Genomic DNA, 25,016 nt, shown 5'->3' on the forward strand with positions numbered 1-25,016 from the left:
TTATGGATTTTAAAGCATTAGGAGTGATTTTTTAAGTGTTTAGAAACTTAGAAAAACGTTTTTGCTTTCTACTATTGTCAATAATGACTACATCAAATGACCATTGTTTAAAATTGTTTTCTTGGAAGAAGAAATTGCTCCTGACCAGGGAAGATAAACAGAAATCCCTCCTGTGGAAAATCACATACATCAATTATTATGAGGACATTTTAGCCATTGGCTAAGGAGATACGAAGCAGGAACCAGCTTTTCAAAAAAAAAGGGAAAAAAAAGAAAGAAAGAAAATTGGCAAAAGAGTGAAAACACATTTTCTTTCATTTTGGTTTGCAGAAAATCTGGGAGTCTGAGAATTTGGGTTCATCCAGGAATGGAATGGGGTGGGGTGGGGTGAGAAATGGGTCTACCTTTCGCAGGTAGACATGTGATCATGATACTGAATTCGTGCAAACCGAATTGGGAATGAAGTTTTCTAGATTTATATGGAGCCTAAAAATGTGCCTAGTAGGATGTCCTGATTGTAAGATACAAGCTTTAATTACAGGAGACAATTTGTTTTGCTAGAGCTGCAATTTACTCCAAATAACCCTTGTTATCCCTAAAAGTGCTATAGGCCAAGAATGTGTCATCTTTTCTTGGCTGAGAGCTACATTTAACTGTTGAGCAGTAAACAGAGGTCCATGCTTCCAAAATAATGGGCAGGACAAGACCACAATGCATTTGATTTCTTTTAAATTTAGATTAAACATAATTAATCTGATAGCCATAAAATGTTCCCACCCTGATGAAGACAATTTTTCTTAGCCTTTTTTTAAATAGGTGTGTTTTTCTTCGTCGAGGAAAATGTCTCTTTCTCAAAGGCCAAGCTATTTAAAGAAAATATTCAAGCCCTGGACAGTACAGAAGGGGCCAGGCCAGGAGAAGAAAAGCAAAAGCAAATTCAGCTTCATTCTGTTTAGGTTATGTCTTTCATTCAGAAATCATAGCTGGCCAGAGTAATGGTGGGCAGACTTTGGTTTGGGATTACTGATCGCAACAAGAGTTCTTTCTGTAAGCAGACGGATGGTGACATGTTTGCCAGGGGTGTCTTTTCAATAAAGTGTTGACTGGAGTGATTTTTTTTTCTTTTTGTTGGTGGTCTAGGAGAGGAAAAAGGAATTCCGTGGTGAAAAATGGGACAGAAGATCTGCAGAGACAGCCGTGGGAAAAGGCTTTAAAGACAAGGAGCAGCCGCGGCGTGGTGGTGGAAGCAGAACAGCTTGTGAGCATGTTCTTTCTTGTGTTCGTTTTGTGTGCCCTGCTGCACATCTCTTGCATACCCGTTGCTTCGAAATAAGATTAGCTATCCCATTAAACCGCATTACTGTTAATCTTTTGCATTTCGCCTTCTTTTTTGTTTTCGGCTAAGGTATAATTTTTGCTCTGCAGTAAAAGCAACTTGCAGTTCCATAACAGCACCGTGTGTTGCTTCTATATGGCTTCCAAGAAGCATACCTTGATAGCATAATAAACTGGAATTACAATTATGGAACACGATGGTGATGATTAATTCTTAATATTTACTATAAAGGGCTCAGCTGCCCTCCGCAGTACATTTAGTAGGGCATATACCATTTCTGATTAAAGATGTATACAGCTCTGCATGGTTACATTCAGAACACAGTTATTTATTTTGCAGATTGGCAGTCACTTTCAAGGAAAATCAGATGTATTATTCCCGGATTAAAGATACTGCTTAATTAGGAAGAGCAAATCCACTGAGTTTATACAAGCAAGAAAATTTCAGCTGTTGTGTATGCTAATAATAGTGAGAATAATTTCTCTTGCAGAGTCAGATAAAGATGTTAAAGAGCACAAATGGACACTTTTCCCCCTCTCCAATGCTGGGTTGATATCTTGCATAGAACAGACAGGATATCCTGGATAGAACAGATAATTGTCCTCATCAGAATTATTTCTACTTTAAAGCACTCAGTGTAATCTCAGGGAGAGCAGACTAATTTATGGAGGTGTTTACTCTCCAGAAAAACCCTTGGGTAAACAACAGAATTTCAATGAAGCTTATGTCCCAAGGACAGTTTCCAATAGATACATAATCATCTGGTTTTCTTGGGCAAACACAGATACACATAGCCTAAAAAACCCATGAAAGATCACTCTATGCCTGCTGTTTGCAATCTAAGGTCTACCAGCTCAGAATTTTGGAGTTGGAGTCAAAGGCAACCAACTGGGGAAAGCAGAAAATAACTGGATTCTTGGTTTTACTCAAGTTTTTAACTATAACGTCCTTGTGTATTATGTTGTGATCCCTGTTGGTAAATCTGTGAGAAAATCCACACACGAGATGGAATTTTCTAGGGAGAGCTCAGAGCCAGTTTAGTGTAGTGGTTAAGGCTTCAGACTGGAAACCAGAAGACAGTGAGTTCTAGTTCCATATTAGGTATGGAAGCCAGCTGGGAGACTTTGGGTCTGTCTTTCACTGTCAGCCCAACTCACCTCACAAGGTTGCTATTGTGGGGAAAATAGGAAGAGGAAGGAGTTTTAGGTATGTTCGCCCCCTTGAATTATAAAGTTATAAAGGTGGGATATAATTCCAATAAATAAAAAAATCTATTTTTTGGCTGTTTGTATTATTAATCCATAATACACAAACAGGGAGAAGAAGAAAGAAATGCGCAACACATTGTTGTAGTGTGGAGTGCTCCACACAGTCGGGCAGATCTGTCTTTCTTCATGATCGTTCTGTTTGCTCTTTTACACATTTTTGTTGCAATATTTTCAGGATCAGACTCAATAAAGATAATAGAAGTTAAAGCTTTAAATATATTTCTTTTTAATTATGATAGGCATTCTATATTCACTGAATATTCAAGGTAGAAGCAACGAGAATGGTGAGGGTGGCTCCTTATATATACAAGGGGTGGAGCTAGGAATGGGAGTGGTAAGTTATGAATACATTAAAGTCCAAAGAATAAGTTAACCTCTGATGTTCCATATATACATTATTTACATATTGGAGAATAAGGCATTTACATCTGACAAATCCCCCTCTAAATGCCGGTTCGTTACACAACACCAATTACATTCTGATTCAGGACAATATAATACATATAATTTAGAAGTTAAATATTTGTGTTGTTTAGAAGGTAAGGGTTTTGTTAATATGTCAGCTAATTGTTCAGAAGTATCGCAATGTATTGCTTTAATGAATCCGTCTTGAGACAGTTGTCTCACATGCTTAAACTTTATATCAATATGCCTGGACCTTTGTCCAATTGCATCGGATCTAGATATTTCAATGGCCGCTTTATTGTCTTCATGCATAATAAATGGTAAGGTGGGTTTCTTCCAAACATCAGTGATCAGATCATTGAACCATACAAGGTTATTTGCAGCTTTGGACAAACAAACATATTCCGCTTCTGTAGTAGAAGTGGCCACTAGTTCTTGTTTACCAGTATACCAGTAAACTGGACAATCATTCAATAGAAAAACATAACCAGAAGTACTCTTTCTGCATGTTGTATCACCAGCCCAATCTGCATCAGCATAACAAGTAATTTTTGGTTCTCTGTCATTATTGGGTTCCAACATTAAACAAAAATCTAATGTACCCTTCAGATATCTTAGAATTCTTTTGACAGCTTCCCAATGATACAAGGTTGGTTTACTAACATATCTTGACAATAGATTGAGAGGTAATGCAATATCTGGCCTAGTCCAATTAGATATATAAAGGAGTGAACCTATAACTGATCTGTAAAATGTGTTGTCTTTAAACTCAGGGGAAGATTCATCAGTGTTTCTAAGAAAATCAGTTTGCATAGGGGTGTCACAGGTTTTAGCATTATTTAAGTTACATTTGTTTAGGAGTTCGATGATTTTATCTTTCTGTGTAAGTTTGAATCCCCTTTTAGTTTTGTTAATTTGCACACCAAGGTATTTATTCACTTTACCCAGAGATTTCAGTGAGAAGTGTTCATTTAACTTATTTACAAAGATTTCCCTGCTCTCTTTATGCTTTCCAATGTATAAAATATCGTCCACGTAAATTAATACAAATTCAATATGATCATTACTCTTTTTTACAAAGAAACAGTTATCAGCAGTGGTGGCGTTGAAATCCATGGTCTTAAGTACTTTTACCAAGCAATCGTACCATCTTTTGCCGGATTGCTTTAATCCGTACAGACTCTTATTTAATAACCAAATTTCGTTCTTATTAGTGTATTGACTGTGTGGTGCTCTTACATATATTTCCTTATCTAATTTTGCATGTAAGTATGCGGTCTGTATGTCATATTGGAATACGTCCAGATTGAGTGCAGATGCTACTACAAGGGCTGTTTTGACACTCTCTGTTCTCACTGTGGGTGAATATGTATCAGTATAGTCTTCTGGATATTTTTGTGCATAGCCTTGTGCAACTAGTCTAGCCTTGTATAAGGTATTGCCTCCTTCTAAGTTCTTAATTTTATAAATCCACCTGGTACCTATAATTGTTTTATCCTTAGGTGCGATCGCAGGTGTGAATACATTTAATCCTTGTAAACTTTCCATCTCTTTTTCCATAGCTAGTTCCCATTTTTCTCTTTCTTCATGTGGAAGTTTCAATACTTCTTCATATGTATTAGGTGTTATTTGTTCTCCATTCATATGCATTATGTAATCTTTGTATTTATTTGGTATTTGGTTTCTATTGTTTCTAATAGTTCTTTCAGGCTTGCTATGGTTATCATGCAAATATCTAGCTTCCTTTTTTGTTAATGTGTCTGTCTTTATTTTATGCTGACTATTAGTCCAAGTTTTGGTTTTGTTCTTACTTTTGTTAATATTTTGATTTTCTGTTGTTCCTTCCTCGCAAGATATCGTATCTTTACATTTATTAGGAAATATTTCATTAAGGTGCAATTTTGACCAATTGGCCTGTTCATGGAACACAGCTGTTCTGGATACTATAAATTTGTTATTACTATCAATAAATCTGTACCCTTTGGTTCCAGTTTCGTATCCCATGAATCTTAATCTCCTGGATACGTTTTCTCCCTTTCTCCTCAATTGTTTAGGTATGTGTACGTCTGCAGTGACTCCAAATATGTGCATGTGTGATAATTTGGGTTTTCTATTGTACATCACCTCATATGGTGTCTTATTCACAATACTGGACCAGGTTCTATTTTGAGTGTAATTCGAATAATGTAATGCCTCTGACCAAAATTGTTTGCCTAAACCAGCATCCTCTAATGTGCACCTAATCATGGTTTGTAGTGTGGAATTTTTCCTCTCTGCAACTCCATTTTGAAATGCAGAAAAAGGATTGGACGTGAAATGTAACATTCCTCTATCCTTTAACCATTGGGAGAATTCTTTAGACATGAACTCACATCCCCTATCTGTCATAATTTGCTTTATTCTGATATTATGTTGTGTTTCTATACGTTTGTAGAATTCCTTGAATTTCTGAAATGTTTCATCTTTGTGCTTTAATGTGTAAACAAAACCATATCGGCTGTAGTCATCCACTATTGTTAGGAAGTAACGTTTTCTATAGGTAATTGAGGGACTTAATGGACCAACTAAGTCCATATGTACCAAATCAAAAATATTGTTAGTTGATCTGTTAGATTTTTTTGGTCTGGGACTGGTTTTTAGTTTGGTGGACTTACATACTGAGCATTCCAAATAATTTTCACAATTTTTTATTTTGACACCTTCTGCGTGTTCAGTCATTTTTTGTACTACAGGAAAGCTTGCATGTCCTAACTTCCTGTGTAAGATGTGGGCACACTCATCATGAATTGGTTTACCTATTTTTGGTTTCTTTTCCTTGTATGTGTTTTTGTGATCATGAGCTATTCTACACTCATCATTGTCACTGTTACTGACATTTTCATCATCTGCTTCAATACAATCTTCCATATTTGAATCAATGTTATGTAAACATCTTTCTTTAGTTATCAGATAGGGTAGACCTCCTTTTATCATTACAGTACCTACATTTGTTTTGTTCTTTTCTATAGTTGCTTTCCCCTTTGAGAAAACTATATTGATATCAGATTCTCTGCTTAATTTTATGGCACTTAGTATGTTGTGAGGTATTTCTGGGATTAATAATACCCCCTCTATTTTCCCTAGACCAGGCAAGGTCACATTTCCTTTGCCTAGTACTTGAACCTTTTCTTGATTAGCTACCTTTATCACAAACTTATCTTCTATAAATGAAGATAATATACTTTTGTTGTTGGTGGTGTGATTTGTTGCACCAGAATCAATAAGCCAATTGTTATTCTCATCCTGCTGTGTTCTGGTGCTGTCTTGTTTATTTAGCCCATTCAGTGACCCAGATTTCCTCTCTTTTGAATTTTCTCTACCCCCTCTACCTTCTTTGTAATTTGGTGGGCTTCTATATTTGTGTCTATCTGTGGAAGATTGTCTGTAATTATATTTGCTCCTATATTCTAGTCTATGTCTCTCTCTTGAGACTTTGGGGCAGTCTCTTCTACTATGTTCCCTGGATCCACAATTGTAGCATCTAAAGGCCTCATTATGTTTATCTTGAAAGACTACTTTCCTAAAAGGTTTGTGGTCTGTTTGGTTACTGGATCGATTTTTTCTAGAATTGTCTTCTGCTATCAATTTGTTAGATAGACTTTCTATGGATAAATATCCCAAATTAATGGTATCTAAGTGTGACATAAAGCTATCCCATGATGGATCAAGTGAATTGATAATAACACTTTTCATTGTTTGATCTGAAATCACTTCCCCCCTCAATTGTAGCTCAGCTCTTATTTTGTTTAGATTTATCAAATGCTCACTTATAGAAACCCCTGGTTTTACTCTAGAGGAAAAGAAATCCTTAGACATTCTTGTGGTTGTAGCTACGCTATCGCTGTGAAATAGATTAAACATGCATTGAATTATTTCTGATACAGTTAGGTTTGGTTTGATGCTATGATACATTACAGGAGACACGCTAGATATTATTATGAAAAATGCTCTATGATGTAAACAATCTATTTTTAAAGTCCAAGGTCTTCTTGGAGGGCTAGTTATAAAGAATAGTAAATTTTCTTTCATGAAAATAACCTGAAGCTGTTGATACCACTCTTGTAAATTAATGCCATCAATTCTAAGTTTTGGGAAGTCACTGAGTAAGTTACCTACATTATTCTGTCCATTACTTACAACCTGGGGCAGTCCGTGATCTCTCAAGTGCAGGAAATTACAGAACGGCATTGGGATGCTTGCAATGAGTCTGCGCGGTTCTCTGGCCAGTTCAAGTCCTTCTGGGTCGTCTACGTAGTTTCGCACATGCGCGTTGTTCATTTCTTCTTTGGTGGCGTTGTGGAAGGTTCTCTCCCTTTCAGCTCTCTCGATCCGCTCCTCCTCAGATGAGTCGGTCTCTGGCTCTGTTTTTGGGGCTCTGGTGGTGGTGACGGTTCTTTTCTTCTTTTTGTGTGCGTTGGTATTCGATTTTGTCTGTGGTGTAGGGCGAAATCGGCATGGCTCTCTGGGCTCGGGCGTCGTCGCTTTCGAAGTCAGGATGGGAGCGTGCAGGTCTTGAGTCGCCGGTTTGATTTCTTGCTTCTTCGTAGATGTCTTGGTAATTTTCAGTCTTGGCCCAAAAGCAGCAAAAAGCGTTTTCATTGCTGATTTTACTTGAGATTTTGTTAAATCGTCTTCACTTTCTGATTTTGGATCATCTGAAGAGTTTGAGACTTCTTTCTCACTTTCTTCGTCTGATAGTGTTTTTCGCGCCAGAAATTTTGAACTGAGCGTTTTGATTGGCTCTGCTCCATTCTCTTTTGAAGTTCGTTGAAACCAAGATGGCTGCCATTCAAAATTTCGCGCGGGATCACATCTTTTCTTTTTAACAACTATTTTCTCAGTAGTCATCTCACTTACGATTTTTTGATCTTTGGGTTTTTCTTTAATGACGTTTTTCTCTCTCGCTGCTCCGCTGTTCTTCAGCATCTCCTGGAGGTCCGCGATGAGACTTTCATCATTCTTTTGGCTTTTTAGTATCTTTAATATCTCTGACCTGAGTTCGTTATTTTCTATTTCGATTTCTTTCTGGTCATTATTTTCACTCATTAGTTCTTCTTCTCCAGTGGTGTATTCTTCGGATTCTCTCGAAATCGCATTGGTGGATTCGTTGATCATCTCTTGATCAGTTTCTATTTCTTTGCTGTAGGCCCTGGTGTTGGGCCTATCTTTCTTGGACATTTTTAATTACTTATTGAGTCAATTAACCATCCTCTGCTACCAGCTTGTTGCAATATTTTCAGGATCAGACTCAATAAAGATAATAGAAGTTAAAGCTTTAAATATATTTCTTTTTAATTATGATAGGCATTCTATATTCACTGAATATTCAAGGTAGAAGCAACGAGAATGGTGAGGGTGGCTCCTTATATATACAAGGGGTGGAGCTAGGAATGGGAGTGGTAAGTTATGAATACATTAAAGTCCAAAGAATAAGTTAACCTCTGATGTTCCATATATACATTATTTACATATTGGAGAATAAGGCATTTACATCTGACAATTTTTTTTTAGCCTCCCCCACTTTTCCTCTCACCTTCCTAATAGCCCGTCTTCTCTTCTGGGCTGTTTCACATAGGTTAAAGTGCCCTCCCCCTTCTGTTTTTCTACAGATGTTTTTTGTAGGTTTATTTATTTTTTAATGTTAGAATTTCGGGCCTTTTTAATCCTTGGTTTGGTGGATGGCCTGACTGTGCCTGTCTAAGTGATGGCATAGACTCCCTCAATACTGGAAATAATTTGGAAGCTGCAACAAACAGTTGTAATATAAATTGGGACACTTTATTAAATTTCCTATCCCCTTTACACTCCCACTGTATCCCCAGTTAACTCTCCATGGCTATTCAGTCTGTTCAGTTTCATTCAGTTTTCACTTTGATATTGCACCCTTTCTTTTCTCTTTTTTGTATTTGTGCAAACCACACAGTTGATACTGACACATTGTGGTTTTAGATAGATAAGTTCCAGCATTCAATTCATTGAGATGGTTTTTAATTACATCCTCTGTCTCATCAGAATTAGCCACTAGAAGCTTGCTTAGAATACAGGGCTAGATTTCAGGGTGATTTGTAATATATCTACAAGAGTTTCAGTCATTTCACAATAGATACAACAAAATCACTTGTATCACCTGAACTCAGATGACGAAACGAAGACTGAACTTTGTGCAGTAGGATTATAAACTCAAGTTTTGTACCAAAAGCAAATTCCGAGATCTTGTGGCCTCAGAATAGGCTCAGTGATGCCCTGTTCTAACTACGTAGTTCCCTTTGCACCTTGCTCTTGTACAGATCATAAACACAAAGTAGAATCAACAATTTAACTCAAAATTCTGTTTACTCCTGGTATGTTTGATAGATAAACACATATGTTCTTTTGGAACAGTTTTAAAATGTCTTTGAACAATCACTATGCAGATTTCTTAAAATAAACTCTGCTATATTTTCAAATTGTACAAAGCAATACTGGCCAGTTGGTCAAAAATAGAACAAATGTTGTTTTTTTAAAGGTAGCAATATAGCAATTTTCATGACTCTGGAATTCACTTGGATTATATTTATATTTGAAGAATTGTACAGGTAGTCCTTGACCACAATTGAGGCCAAAATTTCTGTTGCTAAGTGAAAAATTTGTTAACTGAGTTTTGCCCCATTTTACGACTTTCCTTGCCACACTTGTTAAGTGAATCCCTGCAGTTGTTAAGTTAGTAACACACTTGTTAAGTGAATCTGGTTTCTCCATTGACTTTGCTTTTTAGAAGGTTATAAAAGGTGATCACATGACCCTGGGACACTGCAGCCTTCATAAATATACCAAGTTGCCAAGTGTCTGAATTTTGATCATGTAATTATAGGAATACTGTAATGATCTGTAACTGTGAAAAACAGTCATGTCACTTTTTTCAGAGCTGTTGTAATTTTGAATGATTACTAAATGAACTGTTGTAAGTTGAGGACTACTTGTATTAATGTAATTAAGAAGTTTATTGAGCACAAGCACGGGCATAATGTTCTACCTGCCCATTTATTCCCATCCTAATTATGACAATAATCAAAAATCTACTTTCTCCTGAAATTAAGAAAATAGACAAGGGTGCAGCCACATGGTTCCTATAAAATATGGAACACTCACAAAACCTGCAGAAGCCTGTAGATTGCACAAAATCAAACAATATTAAAGAGCTCTTATAATTTCAATTCTTCCCTTATTTCATGAAATAAAAATGCGTGCGCAGATCACCTATGATGACGTCCGGGTCAGTGGGTGGAGCCTCCCGCCGGTTTTACTACCGGTTCTTGTGAACCGGTCTGAACCGGGGACAACCCACCACTGATTTGACCTCTACTTATAAAAATGTTTTTTTCTGGAACCTATAGATGAATTGTGCCATTATCTAAAAGAACTCAACATTGTTTTCAGCTGAAGTAATATTCCTCTAACCAATTTGAAGGAAAAAGTGGATTATTTTTGATGCAATCACACTCTATCTCTCTTGTTCCAATCATTTGTGTTAACATCTTGGACAGAGATGAATCTAGGAATACAAATCACAACTTATGAAGTACCTGTCCTTAACATCTATGGGATCGATGAAACCTTTTTTTTTTTTAAAATCAAATTCCATTTGTGTTAAGAGATTTCATTTCAATTGAGTCATAAATTCCCTTTGAAACAGAAATATCTATTGCATGGAATGAGTCTGTCATGTCAACTACTGAGTTCTGGAAATTATAATTTAGTTTTTCTCAGCCAAGTTCCCTAGATATAGTGTTTTCTCGAAATTTAATTAGTATTCAAGGTATCTTCTCCTTTGCAGCTTGAACAGTTGGGTGCCAGAGAATGATTTTAGCAGACACACTTCTGAACCCATTGCTCTCTCTCATATCCAGGGTTTTACTGGAGTCTCCTTGACTTGCTAGCATGCTGTATTTAGTGATAGTGAGATAGTTCATCTCTTTACTTTAGGAAAGGACAAAAGCCATACTTGTCAACAGGTTGGTTACTGTCATTCAGTCGTTCTCATCTAATATGTCGGTTTAAACTTCTTCTCTTCAGCAGAATGAAGTGGCTGCTGATTCTGGAGGGAAAAGTACAGATTTGGGAGAACAGATGCTATATATACCTTGAATTCTCTTGAGCTATTCAGTAATCTTTCTAATGCTGTAGAGAATCCTGATCTGTTTCAATGTTGAACTACAGTCCTCGACTTGCAACCATAACAGAGCCTGGAATTCCTGTTGTACATCATGATGGTCATAAATCGAGGTGCCCGTGTGATCGAACTGATTTTACAACTTTTTTGTGGCAGTCATTAAGTGAATGTAGCAGTTGTTATGTGAATGCTGTGGTTAAGCAAATCAGAGCGTTCCTATCAGTGGTGGGTTTCAAAAATTTACTGGTTCTGTGGGTGTGGCTTGGTGGGCGTGGCATTGCTTGGTGGGTGTGGCAGGGGAAGGATATTGTAAAATCTCTATTCCCACCCCACTCCAGGGGAAGGATACTGTAAAATCTCCATTCCCACCCCACTCCAGGGGAAGGTTACTGCAAAATCCACATTTCCTCCCGATCAGCTGGGATTTGGGAGGCAGAGAATAGATGGGGGTGGGGCCAGTCAGAATTTTTACTACCGGTTCTCCGAACTACTCAAAATTTCCGCTACTGGTTCTCCAGAACTGGTCAGAACCTGCTGAAACCCACCTCTGGTTCCTATGGGTGTTTCTATGCCAAAAAGGCTGGTTTCTGGCAAAAACCATCATAAATCATGTCACGTGACCATGGAACAGTGCAACCCACTGTAATGGTGAGCCGGTTCCCAAGTGGCCAAAGTGCAAGTCATGTGACCATGGGATATGTGCGCTGTCATTGGAACTCGGGAACTGGATCATGAGTACCTTTTTTTGGGGGGGGGTGAGGTGTTCATCGAAACTTCAAGTGGTCAATTAGTTACCAGTCATTAAGCGAGGACTGTAACATTCAGCCATTATTCTTTAGGCTTTGGTATGTGGAACAGAAGGAGTGTAACCAATATTATCTTTTACCTCAAACAATAAACCTTTGTGGGTCTGTGAGTGGATGTGTAACATCTCTTGCAAGAGAGAGTTGTTGTTTTTGGAGCACTCCAGCCATCTCTCATTTCTCTGCCTCAACGGCTGTTTCCACACCAGTTTAGAAGGGGCTTCCCAGCTGACTATCATAAGCAGCTTTCACTGATGAATGTGACAATTGGTAGCCTCTTAAACTTCGTTACTCTGATCTAATGGAAGGATCCTTTAGTTGTTTGCTTAACTTTTTCAATATGTTACAATCTAATTTTAGAAATGGGTCTATGATTTAATTTGAACTGCTCATATCGGAATTAATGCAAACAGAACCACAAGCTGATCTTACCATAAAATGGGTAACAATAAAACATCTCAGTGCTGGTTTAGATAAAGTTTAGATTTTTTTTTTCTTCCAAGATGCTATCGCTGATTTGAATTAGTTCTAAGATGCAAGAGTGGCTATGAAAGCCAAGCCTTTTTAGATGCTTAAATTGTGTTATCAGGAGGAAAATGATTTTCCTCATGAAAAAAGAATGGTTCTATTACACAAAAATGAGAGCATTATTCTGAAACAAATTTACTTTCAGATGGTTCATGAATACTCCAAGTCAGTGATTATTTTATTACATTTCTATCCTGCTTTTTTCCCCAAGGAAGTTCAGAAAGACATTTGCAGCCTATCACCTGTGAGATAAGTTAGGCTGAAGAACTGATTAGTTCTATAGTGTCACCTGAGTATAGGCTGAGAATCCTATATCCAGTCGGATGAGTAGGTTTCACTGAATGCAGAATACAGGGGGACTAGAATTTATAGCAATTCTCTATTAATTTTGGTTTCCAGATGAGCTAGGTCAGTGTTGGTGAATCTTTTCGGCACCAAGTACCGAAACGGGAGTGCGCACGTGCCGGAAACCCGAAGACCAGGTGGCCGGTGCACATGCGGCTGCTCTTCTGGTTCCTGGCGTGTGCATGTGCACCGGCTACCTGGTCTTCTGGTTTCTGGTGCGCATGCATGTGTGAAGACCAGCTGGCTGGTGCACATGCGCGTGCCGGAAACCGGAAGAACAGCCGGTTTCTTTGGTGTGCTTGAGTGTGCTGGGAAGATGATCTTCTGGTTTCTGGTGTGTGTATGTGCATCGGCCAGCTGGTCTTCATGCATGCATGCATGCCAGAAACTGGAACACCAGGTCATCGGTGTGCATGGGTGCGCCAGAAACCGGAAGAGAGCTCTTCTGATTTCTGGCGCTCCCGCGTGTGTGAAGACCAGCTAGTGGGCACACCGGAACCCGGAAGAGCAACGGGCGACGGCTCGCATGCCCAGAGAATAACAGAATAACAGTTGGAAGACATCTTGGAGGTCTTCTAGTCCAACCCCCTGCGTAGGCAGGAAACCCTACACCACTTCATACAAATGTTTATCCAATATCTTCTTAAAAACTTCAGGTGTTGGAACATTTACAATTTCTGGAGGCAAGTTGTCCCACTGATTAATTGTTGTAACAGAGATGGCTCTGGATGCCACTTCCAGCATGCATGCCATAGGTTTTCTATCACGGAGCTAGATGATGACCAGACATTTAATTACTGCTAGATAATTTGCTATGTTTTTTTCTTCCATTCAGTCATGTTTGTTTCTCAGAGACTACCTGGATGTTTCCTGGCAAGAATTTTCATATCATTGCCTCCTTCCTAGGGCTAAAAACCACTGGTCCAAGGTCACCAGCTGGCTTTGCACCTAAAGTGGGATTAGAACTCATAGTCTCCCAGTTTTTAGCCTGATGCCTTTACCCCTACACCAAATTATATTTCAGTTCATTTTGTCATAATTTACTAAGTGGACCTTGACCTAACCTTACCCTGGGATGTGGAAGTCATAGCAAAGAGCCAGCTTGGTTTAGTGGTGATGGCATCATACTGAAAACTATGAGATGGTGAACCACTTCCACCTTTGGCACAAATCCAGCAGAGTGACCTTGGGCCAGTCATTTTCTCTCAGCCCGAGGAAGGAAGCAATGCCAAACCACTTCTGAAAAACCTTGCCAAGAAAACTGCAGAGACTGGGTTTAGACGATCACCAGGTGTCAACCACTAACTTAAAGGCACAAAACAAACAAACAAACAAACAAACAAACAACCCTGTTGGAATGGATTAAGCATTTCTTAGTTTAACATTTTGCTTCATTGTCCAGCAAGTTTTTATAATGGTTTCATGGAGCATTGTTGGATACTCTATTTTGATAACGGCCACTCCTATCACAGAACTATCACCTCTGCAGAGATCTTACCTATCTCAGATTTATTCAAACCTTTATTGTGGTAATGAATCCCATAAATGTATCTATGAAGCACTTATTTTTACCATAGCCTTCATTCAGTTTGCTCTAAGAACACAAGAAGGCAAAACACAGTTGTTTCTTTTCCAAGGGATCCTACTTTGTTTTTTTTGGATTCTTGTTGCACTTGACAGTTGAAGAGTCTTCTTACCAAAATGCTTGCCCAAGGACATTGGAAGTCTCATAACTGTAACATGATCAAAGAATAAACTAAGGGGCTTTCTCCCTTTAAACTAAGGCTTGCTCCACACATTCCTTTCTTTCAGAGGTGGAATAAAAGCAGGGGTGGGATTCTACCGGTTCAGACTGGTTCAGGCGAACCGGTAGCTCCGACGATCAGCTGGGAGCGAACCGGTTTGCTCCGACGATCAGGTGGGCCCACCTGCCCGTCCCTGCGCTTTACTGACCTATATCTTCTCAGCTGATTCGCCCGGCAGAGCGGATTGCCCCGCCTCAGCTGTGTTACTCCCCAGCAGTAACGCGGAAGGCAAGTTCACCAAACTGGTTGTTAAACCGGCAGGATCCCACTACTGAATAAAAGGCAGACTACTATCAAGGGTTACAGTGTTATGTTCCAGTACTAATGAAGTGCAATGAATTAATTCCTTAGGTGATATCCTTCCTAGCTGCAGAAACATGCCAGACCCTGATACAGGACTACCTGAATAAATTTAAATTAGGGGGACAAGGTTGTGTATGCAAGGGTGTGAGGGTGGGGGAAAAAACAATGTACAGCTAAGAACAAGGCAAAGGAGGAATGTGATGGTGCTGGTGTTTCCTACTTCAAGTGTGTACAAGGTTCCCATCACCCTAGGAAAAACACACATAAGACACATGTACGCATACATGTTTTGTTTTTAATAAAAGCTCATGCAAAAAAGGGTGGACTTCAGGAAGAGCAAGGGTCATAATCCACTTCAAAGACACAGAAACATGTCATCGTATTGAGCCATCTATTTTATCAAAAGGCTTGATAATTTATTCTTTCAAGGCAAACCACATTGCTTTAGCTCTGACAAGGGCATGGATGTATGTTATGTTGGATTCTTTCTAGGGCTGGACCTTCGTTTCAGCTACAGAAGTACTTTTGCAGATGAATCCTATCTACGTGAAGGAAAACACAGCGATTTGCACAAAGTTTACTGAAATCTTGGTTTGGTCCATGAAACATATAAGGAAACACCGATGTGAATTACAGATCAAAGAATCCTCTATCTGGACTGCATAATAACCTATCCATTCTTCTCTATAAATTCAAAAATGGAGAAAAGTAGAATCGAAAGTAGGCAAATGACAAGAGCATAAAACTCACAATAACGCATTCAGAATTTTCTTCACATTTTTTATTGGCAACTTTATAACGGCAGCGATCAGCAAAATTACTTTATTGCCAAAAGGCACCTGCCTGAAGGTACTTTGGTGGTTAAGTGCCACTGGAGGCAACCCAGCCGCATTCAAATCCATGTATTTTGATGTTTCCTCTGGAAAGATGGGGATTATATCCACTGCCTACCACTGAAGTAGTATAAAATAAAACATTTCCCACAATCTGGGCCAAGAAATCCTAAATGTCCACAATGATTATACAGTCTTTCAACAAATATCTTGGAAGCATTCTTTTATGTACAAACAGCTTGTGTACATCAACAACGCTACTATCTATAAGTGTTTAAAATCATTATCTGTACAACTAGGCACACAAGCAATACAACTTTGCCACCTAACGTTTTTTAGGTCCTGCCCAGACACACTCTCATCAACATGTAAAAGGTTTTAATATTTTTTTTTTATAAATAAGTCCATCGATTTCCACAGAAAACTAATAGGAAACAAAATATTCCAATTGGGAATAAACTTGTATATTATCTTGGAGGGTTATTTTCCCCCTCCAAAATCTTGTGAGTGACTATACAGTATGTACAAACAAGAGCCTGTATGTTTGTTAGGTCCCACCTCATTACAGGCATTAAACAAGAAATTATGTTAGCTGGAATGGAAACTGGAAGACTCCGATTCTGTTGAAACAGAAGAATGTCCCGCACGCTTGCCTTTGGACAGGATCTTAAGGCTTGATCCCCTGCTGACAGAGGTGAGTGCATTTTGAGCCGATGTCTTGAATTTGGCACCCAGAAAAGCATATAGGATGGGATTCAGACAACAGTGGAAGTACGCCAGGCTTTCGGTAATGGTGGTCCACTTACGCACCAGTATTTCAAAACTGCAGCCTCTCTTGATGTACCGGAGGAGGATGAAAGTGTCTATGGTGAGAACAATGTAGTATGGTAGCCAGCAGGCAAAGAAGGCCACAATCAGGATGACGGTTGTCCTCAAAGCTTTACGTTTCTGGTAACCCTTTGATTTTGACAGCTTAGAAATTATAATGCAGTAACAAGTCAGTATGATAAGGCCAGGCAAGACAAGGCCTACTAAAATTTGCTGGAATTGGAAGGGGATCTGCCAGGACTGGTTAGTGTAAAATCGCTGGCACATGTATTTTCCACCAATCTCAGTAATACGAGCAAACATTATATCAGGTATAGTCAACAGCAAAGCTGGCAGCCAAACACCGATGTAGACAATCCTTTTGGCCAACAATTTCCGAGCTCTCTGACTGTTGGTAGCATGTACAATTGCCAAGTACCGATCTAAGCTGATGAAGGCCAGGATCAAGACACTGCTGTATAAATTGACAGTGTAAATGATGTGCACAATTTTACACAAGACTTCACCAAAGTACCAGCTTATCACAGCATCCACAGACCAGAAGGGCAAGCTGATGACAAAGAGGAGATCAGCTACTGAGAGATGGACTCTATACTTGTCAGTTATGCTCTTCAGTTTCTTCTGGAAACCCATGACAACAATCACCAAGCCATTGCCAACAATTCCTGTCAAAAAAATGATGGAGAAGATGGTGGGTAAGAAGATTCGCTTGAAATCTTCGTTTTCCTCTTCGAAGCATAGCCCTGTGAAGTTATCTTCTTCTCCAGAGCCTGGCTCACTAGTATTGTTATCGAGCAAGAATGTATAAGAATACATCTGTAGATGACAAAAGGAAGCAAAAATTAGAAAGTGGGAAACAAAGGCAGGCAAATCTTAAAAGACCCATTCAGCAGCAAGCAAAGAATCAACACTGAATCATGCTTCAGTATTCAACTTTAAAATATTTGCCTCTTAATGCAGGGATTGTCAAACTTGGTAACTTTTAAGATATGTGGGCTTCAGCTCCCAGAATTCCCCAACCAGCAGAGCTATACTGGCTGGGGAATTCTGGAAGTTGAGGTCCACAAGTCTTACAAGTTGCCAAGTGTGAAGACCTCTGCTCTAATACAACAATTAGAGCTGTTAATGGCTGGCGATGATCAGATGCAGAAGCAAAGAGATGATCAGAAATGTCACATTTTCAACACATTCATTTCAACATACACATCTCAACTCTCTGAAGGACTTTTCAAACATAAGAAAACACACACAAACCACATTCAATGAAAGGGCAACAACTGTACAGATATATATTTTAGTTCCAACTGAACGTATATGACCAGGTCAATCACTGCTTTCCAATGATTGCTTCAAGGAATTATCTGAACGCCTAATCCTAGATGCGCTACATTTTTCTATTCAAATTTGATGATTAGAAAATGGATCTTTGCAGGAATTTATAAAAAAAACCCTATACAATGGATGCCTCTAGATGTGGTTTCAGATTTGAAAATCATTCTGTTAAACATGTAGGTCGTTGTTGTGGGGAAAATAGAAGGGAATATTAGGAATGTTTACCGCCTTGAGGTATTCATAAAATAATACAAGTGTCCTTGACTTACGACCACAATTGAGTCCAAAATTTCTGTTGCTAAGCGAGACATTTGTTAAGTGAGTTTTTCCCCATTTTATGACCTTTCTTGCCACAGTTGTTAAGTGAATCACTGTAGTTGTTATGTTAGTAAGTGAATCTGGCTTCCCCACTGACTTTGCTTGTCAGGTCACAAAAAGGGATCATATGTCCCCGGGACACTGCAACCATCATAAATATGAGTCAGTTGCCAAGCATTTGAATTCTGATCATATGATCATTGGGATGGCTGCAACTGTCATAAGTGTGAAAAACGGTTTTAAGTCACTTTTTTCAAACGGTCACTAAACGAAGTGTTGTAAGTCAAGGACTACCTGTAAAGGTGGGATAAAATCTAATAAAAAATAATGCAAAACAAACAACAAATAAAATGCTTCGTGCAGAGACAATTACAATTGCTTAACGCATTGTAAGCCGCCCTGAGTCTCCGGAGAAGGACGGCATATAAATCAAATTAAAAAAAAAAAAATTCCATGTGGAGAAGCAGCACTATTGGGTGGTTCATGCTAAAACCAAAACACGGTTGGTGGTTCATCTCAGAACAAATGTTCTAGATGGGAGACAGTAGGGGGAGAAAATACAAAACTAGGATCAGCTAAGTGGAAGTTAAGAAGGAGGATGATGCTGGGAAGATCAGAAAGAAAGGTAGACGAAGGACTTGAAGTAGGAGATAAGATCCTGAAAAGATTAGCAAGTGGGCTGCAGCACAGGCCATTCTGAGAAAGAAAAAGAGAGTAGAGGTGCCCTATTTTGTTTGTTTGTTTATTATTGTTTATTATTTATTATTGTTTTACAAATAACTCAAGCTATTGAGTTATTTGTAAAATATCCAACAAACCTTCCTCCTCCCATTTTCCCCACACCAACCCTAGTAGGTGATTTGGACTGAGAGAGAATGACTGGGCCAAAGTCACTCAGCCGCCTTGTTGCTTAAGGTGGGACTAGAACTCAGAGTCTCCTGGTTTTCTATCCTGGTGCTTAAACCACTAAGCTAAACTGGCTCAGTTTACCCATAAGCCATTTCCATTTTTTCTTGGACAGAACCTGGAACAACTAAATTGTACTAGGTTTTACTTTAGCCTGGTCTGGCCAAAATAAGGGTTGAAGTGGCAAACCAAAATGTATTTCTTCTATACACAAAACATATTTTATCAATTCGTACACACCTCTACTATATTTATTGTATTCTTATGAAATAAGAATCAAAGTAAGAATGGAAGATCATGACTGCAATGGTTGATTTACAAGCTAATAAGGATTCAAGAGGCAGTTTTGTAAACAGCCAACCTGCAAGCTCCTGTATTGTCAGAGAAAAGAATTACCTTCTCATTGGTTCAAAGGAAACCCATTAGAAAGAAACTGAAGTAGTCTCTACCACAATATAGCTAGTCCTCCTTTAGTGATCATAACTTGAGACCAGCAATTCTGCTGTTAAGCAAAGTGTTTGCTAAATTAGCTCGCCACTTTGCTTTATAGACTGCAAAGCTCATAAATGACAGGACTGGTCATAAAGCCACTTTTTAAAATCACTGTCACATCTGCAAATGGTCACCAAATGAGGCAGCTGCTAAACAAGGACTACTTGTATAATGGGGTCCTAAAGATGTTAAAAATCTAATCCTTTCATTTCAACAATCCTGTTAAAGAAGATCCTGGGAGGATATTGCTTAGTAGAATTATTTTCAGTTAAATCAGACGTCAAGTGCCTGATAGTGAAAATATTTTCTTAGATCTGAGGGCCTGAACAATAAAGAATCACTTGTTCCATATTTTCCCCTCCTTGGAGGCAAATAATGTGCTAGGATTTCTTGACCAGGCTGACTCCCAAGGCAAAGAGGTTGGTTCATAAAAAAAATAAATAAATCCAAACACAAAGTGAGGGGTGAAGTAAGCAAGCCTTAGAGTTCATTGGAACTCTTTTGTCAGCCTTGAATAATATGCCAAACCAAAACAACTGTGAGACTTTATTTATTAAATTTATATGCTGCCCATTTTATAGTTCCAGGTGATTCTGAGCAGCTTATAAGACGTGGTGTCCATCAGCAGCATAAACGATTCTGTAAATTTAAAAATGGCAAACCAACAAAAACAGGGTGCGGCAAGAGCTCTGCAAAAAGCCCAAGTTTGCTCATTCAAATTCTCCCGCCAGCAAGCTCTTTCTCAGATCCTTTTGCCTAATCCTAACCCGTCAGAACATAAAGGAGGGAGCAGTTTCAATTTAGCAAGGCAACAGATGGGGGAAAAAAAAGAGAAGTGCAACCTCAGGAAACCACCAGCCGTTTGAAAGGCGTGTAAGGGAGTAGTCACCTGGCCACCGCCTCCTTCAGTCCTCCTCCTCCTCCCTCTTGCCATGCAGAGAGACAGTCCTTTCTTTGCTGTGAGGCGCTTCTACAAAGGGGCTCGACAACACTTTCAAAACAGAGACTGTCTCTATTCAGGCCGGACGCCTTCTGGCTCCGTGGAGGATTCTCCCATCCAGGGTACAAAAGCGATCCTTTTCTCAGCTGAAACGGGACCAGCTTCCACATTCTCACGCATTCAAGTAGGAATTAAAAGGGCACGAAACCTATGCAGGGGTTTCTAAGAGTTCTCACAAAGTTTTCCAGAACCCAGGGCTTATCTCCACTTTATGGAAAGAGCCTTGCTGTGATTCTCATGCTTCCCACAAGTTGGTGAAAAATATGCCAATATCCATGCTACTTAAACATTTCGGTGGTCTTGATGTCCTATATACTTTGCTGATAGACCAAGCATTATCTTTTTTGGTTTTTACTTTGGTCATAGACCAAACACTTCCCCCACCTCTTTCACTCTAGAAGCTCTAGGACAGTGGTTCTCAACCTGTGGGTCGGGACCTCTTTGGGGGTCGAATGACCCTTTCACAGGGGTCGCCTAAGACCATCGGAAAACACATATTTTCAATGGTTTTAGGAATAATTTTATTAATGGGGGTCACCACAACATGAGGAACTGTATTAAAGGGTCGCAGCATTAGGAAGGTTGAGAGCCACTGCTCTAGGAGGGAAAAAAAATTCCACCCTAATTTGCCTTGTACAGAGACTCTTTAAAAAAAACCCAACACGTTCTGAGCTCTACTTAATGACAAAAACAAGAAACCGCATGAGTCAAGCACTGCTCGAAAACGGCAGGACCCAACGTCTTAAAACTTTTTCTCATTCAAGGTTTCCTTTTGGTATTAGTCAATCGCGCTTTCTAAGGCAGCCAAAAAATTCCGCCAAGTTTCTCTCACCGTGTTCCAAGCCCGGCGAGGTTTTTTTTTTTTAATTTTTTTTTTTAATATCCCAGGGATTTTTTTTTGGGGGGGGGGTTGTGAGAGATCAACGAAAGCAAAATCGTCCCCCGTCTGCAATCCAGAACCGTCCCTCGCAGGTCCCCCGCCCGACCCCACGCACTTTTACGCAGCCTTGCGCGCTGCTTTCAAAGGCGCTCCTCTCCGCGACGAGCCTGCAAAGCCGCTCTTCTACAAGTTGAGAGAGCGCAACGTTTGGTGGGTTCGGGGCAAGAAATCCCCTCTCCCCCCCCTTCCAAAGCAAGGGGAGAGGGGTCCTCTTGCACGACCTATTGGAGAGGGCTTACTACAAGGTGCAATTCGGATCTACCGCCCGGTCCGCTTTTTAAAACGGCACTTCTGCGAGTCGGCTCAGCTGCAAAGATTCACCCCGCTTGGAACAAAAGTAGATTATTATTATTATTATTTTGCGGATGTCTCCGATTAGATAGATCTAGTAAACGTCAGCCGGGAACTCTCATCTGATCGGAAAAGAGAGCCGCTACACGTCTTGTAATCTAAAGAAGATAAAAAAACCCCACAGTTGCGCGTGTCCTTGTCCCGCTTTCCCCAAAGAGCTTTGCGAGATCGCGTAGAGCATTTAGGATATTTCCCGATATTTAGGAACCTCTAACCAGGCGCTCCATCCCTCCATCCCATCCCTCCATCCATCGCTCCCTGGGCAAACGTCAGGCGCCTCCTTACATCCATGTTCGGATCCATTGCTCGAGCGCTCCCCGGCAGCAGGCTCCGCTTCTGCACCTCGCCAGCAGCCACGACGCCACCGACAGCCAAAAAGTTCTCGTCCCGGAGCTACCCGGTCCCTTATAAAGCGGCCCCCCTCTTTAGAGCCGGCCCGCAAAGCTGCCGGCAGCTCCGCCCAAGTCTGGACTTCGGAGGCGGCGGGGTGAGGGTGGGTGATTGACAGATCAAAAAAATAAAAACAAAAAAAATCCCCAAAACCCGGTAACCCGAGCATGCGCCGAGCTACCTGTTTTGTGACCAGCAGCTGTGGAGATGGGAATCTCCAACCCCCCCACCCTTTAGTTTTGCTCTCTTGCGCTGGGAGTGGGTGGAGGCTGCTCTTTTCTGTCGTGCAATTGTGCATCTTAAGGCATCTCATGGAGAGTCCCCAGGCCACGTGCTCTAATAGGATAAATAGCTAGTAGCAAAAAGAAAAAAGGAAAGGAAAAGAAAAGAAAAAAGAAAAGGAACAATGCCTGAAACCAGTCAAAGAAAGTTTGATTTAAGGACCCAAATCTTTCTAAGAACCCAAATCTTAGCCTGAGGCTCTTATACGGTACGCAATTTTCCTCATAGATGCAAACAAGGAACCTAAATCAAGACTCTGGAATATTACGCTGCAAGTTCTACTCAAGTTTTGAACTCCTTTACTCCTCCAATAACTTTCTCGTTGAGTTTGCTCCTTACTCCTAAAACGGGCAGCCACAAATGCTCCTGTTTCTGAAGACAATGACTGCCTGCTCTGGGGTGGGGTTTCCCCCCCCCTCACCCTTGCTATCAAATTGCATTGTCTGCTTCTGCATACTGTATGCAGGTTGTGTTTCTACTTGTCCTGGCAGATGGTTGCACCCCCCCCCCCTTTCACTGGGACAGCTTTAGTTTGTGTTGCAGCAGATCCTGTTCTTGAACCTTGCTGTCACAAGAACTTTGCTGTTTTTTATCTGGACCAGGGGTGGGCAATTCTGACCCCTTTAGGATCTGTGGACTTCAAGTCCCAGAATTCCTCTGCAAACCATTGTCCGCAGCCATACTCCGTAGAAGGGCAATAGTTGCTCACTCCAGATGTAGACCTACTCCTGGGGCTGCAATCCAGTACATTAGCCTTCTGTAACTTGCTGGATTTCCCTAATGGGCAATCCCTTGATTTCCAGCCAACGTTATTACTGGGGCAGACCATGGAAAAGTATTGATTTCTCTATATATACTGATTTCATATTGGCGAGATAAACAGTGAGACTTTGCATAAGCATGCGTGTAATTGCTCTGTAATTCTAACAACAAAAACTGCAATTCTAAACAGAGGAATACTACAGAAGAAACTTATTAACTTCAAATCACAACCATGGTAAGACAGTCCCCAATCGTTCTCCATTTTTATGGAAAAATCCAGTGGGGGCGTTTCTGCTTTTGGGCTCAACCAATGTAGAATTCTTCATATTGTTTTTAATGTAATACTCCCTGTATTTGCCCTGTAAAGGAGTGTAGTAGGCACCACCATTTGCCTAGTTGTGCTGCTTAAAAGTTGTGCAGAATCACCGGGAGCCTTGTGTTTATTCGCTGCACACGTTCCATATACTGTGTATTGCATAAGTTTCTGATTGCCTCCATACTTTTTGTGTGTGTGCAATTTCTGATGTTTTCTTCCTGCTGTGGCCGTTGCTATATACAGTGCTGTACCTTCAACCCTGTGAATTTTAGTGGGAAGGAAATCATTTGCAGAATTTTAGAAGTTTGGCAGGATGGAAAGCAATTCTGTTTTAAAATGGATTAGATGAAATACCCCAATTTGAAATTAGTTATTCTAAAGCAGCCATGTGTTTGTGTGTCTGCCTGTGCTTATGTACGCACGTGGCTTTGAGTCAGTTTATTTTTACTTCTGTAACGGCCTAGACAAGCTGTTTCAGCTTTCTTGGAAAGATTTGAGAAGTAATTTGCCCGTTCCTCCTTTCTAGAGCCGAGAGAGGGTGAGTGGCTTAAGGTCACTCCATTGGCTTTGTGCCTAAGGCTGGACTAGAACTCAGGGTCTCCCAATTTCTAGCCTGATATCTCAACTATTGCTTAATGCATTGTAAGCCGCCTGAGTCTTGGGAGAAGGGCGGCATATAAATTAAAGCAAAAAAAAAAAACTTAGTACACCATGGGTCCCCAATCCCTGAGCCATGGACCAGTACCGGTCAGTGGCCTGTTAGGAATCGGGCTGCATAGCTGGAGGTGAATGGCGGGCTAGTGACCGCCATTCCATGGAAAAATTGTCTTCCACAAAATGGATCCCCAGTGCCAAAAAGATTGGGGACTGTTGCATTACATAAAGCTGGCTCTCTTAAAAATGGTACTTCCCAGTTTATTATCTTTCAAACCCTGGGCCTTGAACCTCACATAATTGGGAACTCTGGGAGTTGCCATCCAATGCTTGTAGAGGAACCCAGTTTGGGACAAGTTAAACCAAACCGTATTTATCATTGGTAATAAAACCTGAAAATCGGTTACTGAGCAAAGGAACATATTGAGACTTTCCTGCCCTTTCCATTTGCCCTCTGGCCGCTGGGCCACAAGCAATTACCCAAGATATTTTCCTTATCTTCTTATTTGTTCGGGTTTTTTTCTTGCAGGGCGGGCGTAAAGTCAAGATGGTATCCCTTTTTAATCCACTTATTTGCTGGTTCATTGAGCTGCTGGGATTCAACAGTAAATGTTCAGCCAGCTATAAGATA

The 25,016-nt window shown here is 40.1% G+C and overlaps 1 protein-coding gene and 2 long non-coding RNA genes across 3 annotated transcripts in view; 2 read left to right on the top strand and 1 right to left on the bottom strand.

Annotated features, from left to right (window-relative positions):
- The first annotated feature begins 711 nt into the window (after nucleotides 1-711).
- On the top strand, nucleotides 712-12,113 carry LOC148116571 (uncharacterized). Its single transcript, XR_015731801.1, has 2 exons — nucleotides 712-1,258; nucleotides 11,101-12,113. It is a non-coding gene; the product is annotated as an uncharacterized LOC148116571 (long non-coding RNA).
- Nucleotides 12,114-15,747: 3,634 nt separating this feature from the next.
- On the bottom strand, nucleotides 15,748-24,425 carry CXCR4 (C-X-C motif chemokine receptor 4). The gene is made up of 2 exons (XM_034424348.3): nucleotides 22,267-24,425; nucleotides 15,748-17,458 (listed from the first exon to the last, which is right to left on the bottom strand). The coding sequence occupies exons 1-2, from the start codon at nucleotides 22,282-22,284 to the stop codon at nucleotides 16,403-16,405; spliced, it is 1,074 nt and encodes a 357-aa protein (XP_034280239.1). The 5' UTR covers nucleotides 22,285-24,425; the 3' UTR covers nucleotides 15,748-16,402.
- The window catches only part of LOC132710634 (uncharacterized), a 50,881-nt gene continuing 49,227 nt past the window's right edge, over nucleotides 23,363-25,016 (top strand). Inside the window, exon 1 of the long non-coding RNA XR_009621314.2 lies at nucleotides 23,363-23,650. This is a non-coding gene — a long non-coding RNA (uncharacterized LOC132710634). The remainder of the gene's footprint in view (nucleotides 23,651-25,016) is intronic.

This window comes from Pantherophis guttatus, chromosome 1 (assembly GCF_059756535.1).
Source record: "Pantherophis guttatus breed Tessera chromosome 1, ASM5975653v1, whole genome shotgun sequence".
Taxonomy (NCBI): Eukaryota; Metazoa; Chordata; class Lepidosauria; order Squamata; family Colubridae; genus Pantherophis; species Pantherophis guttatus.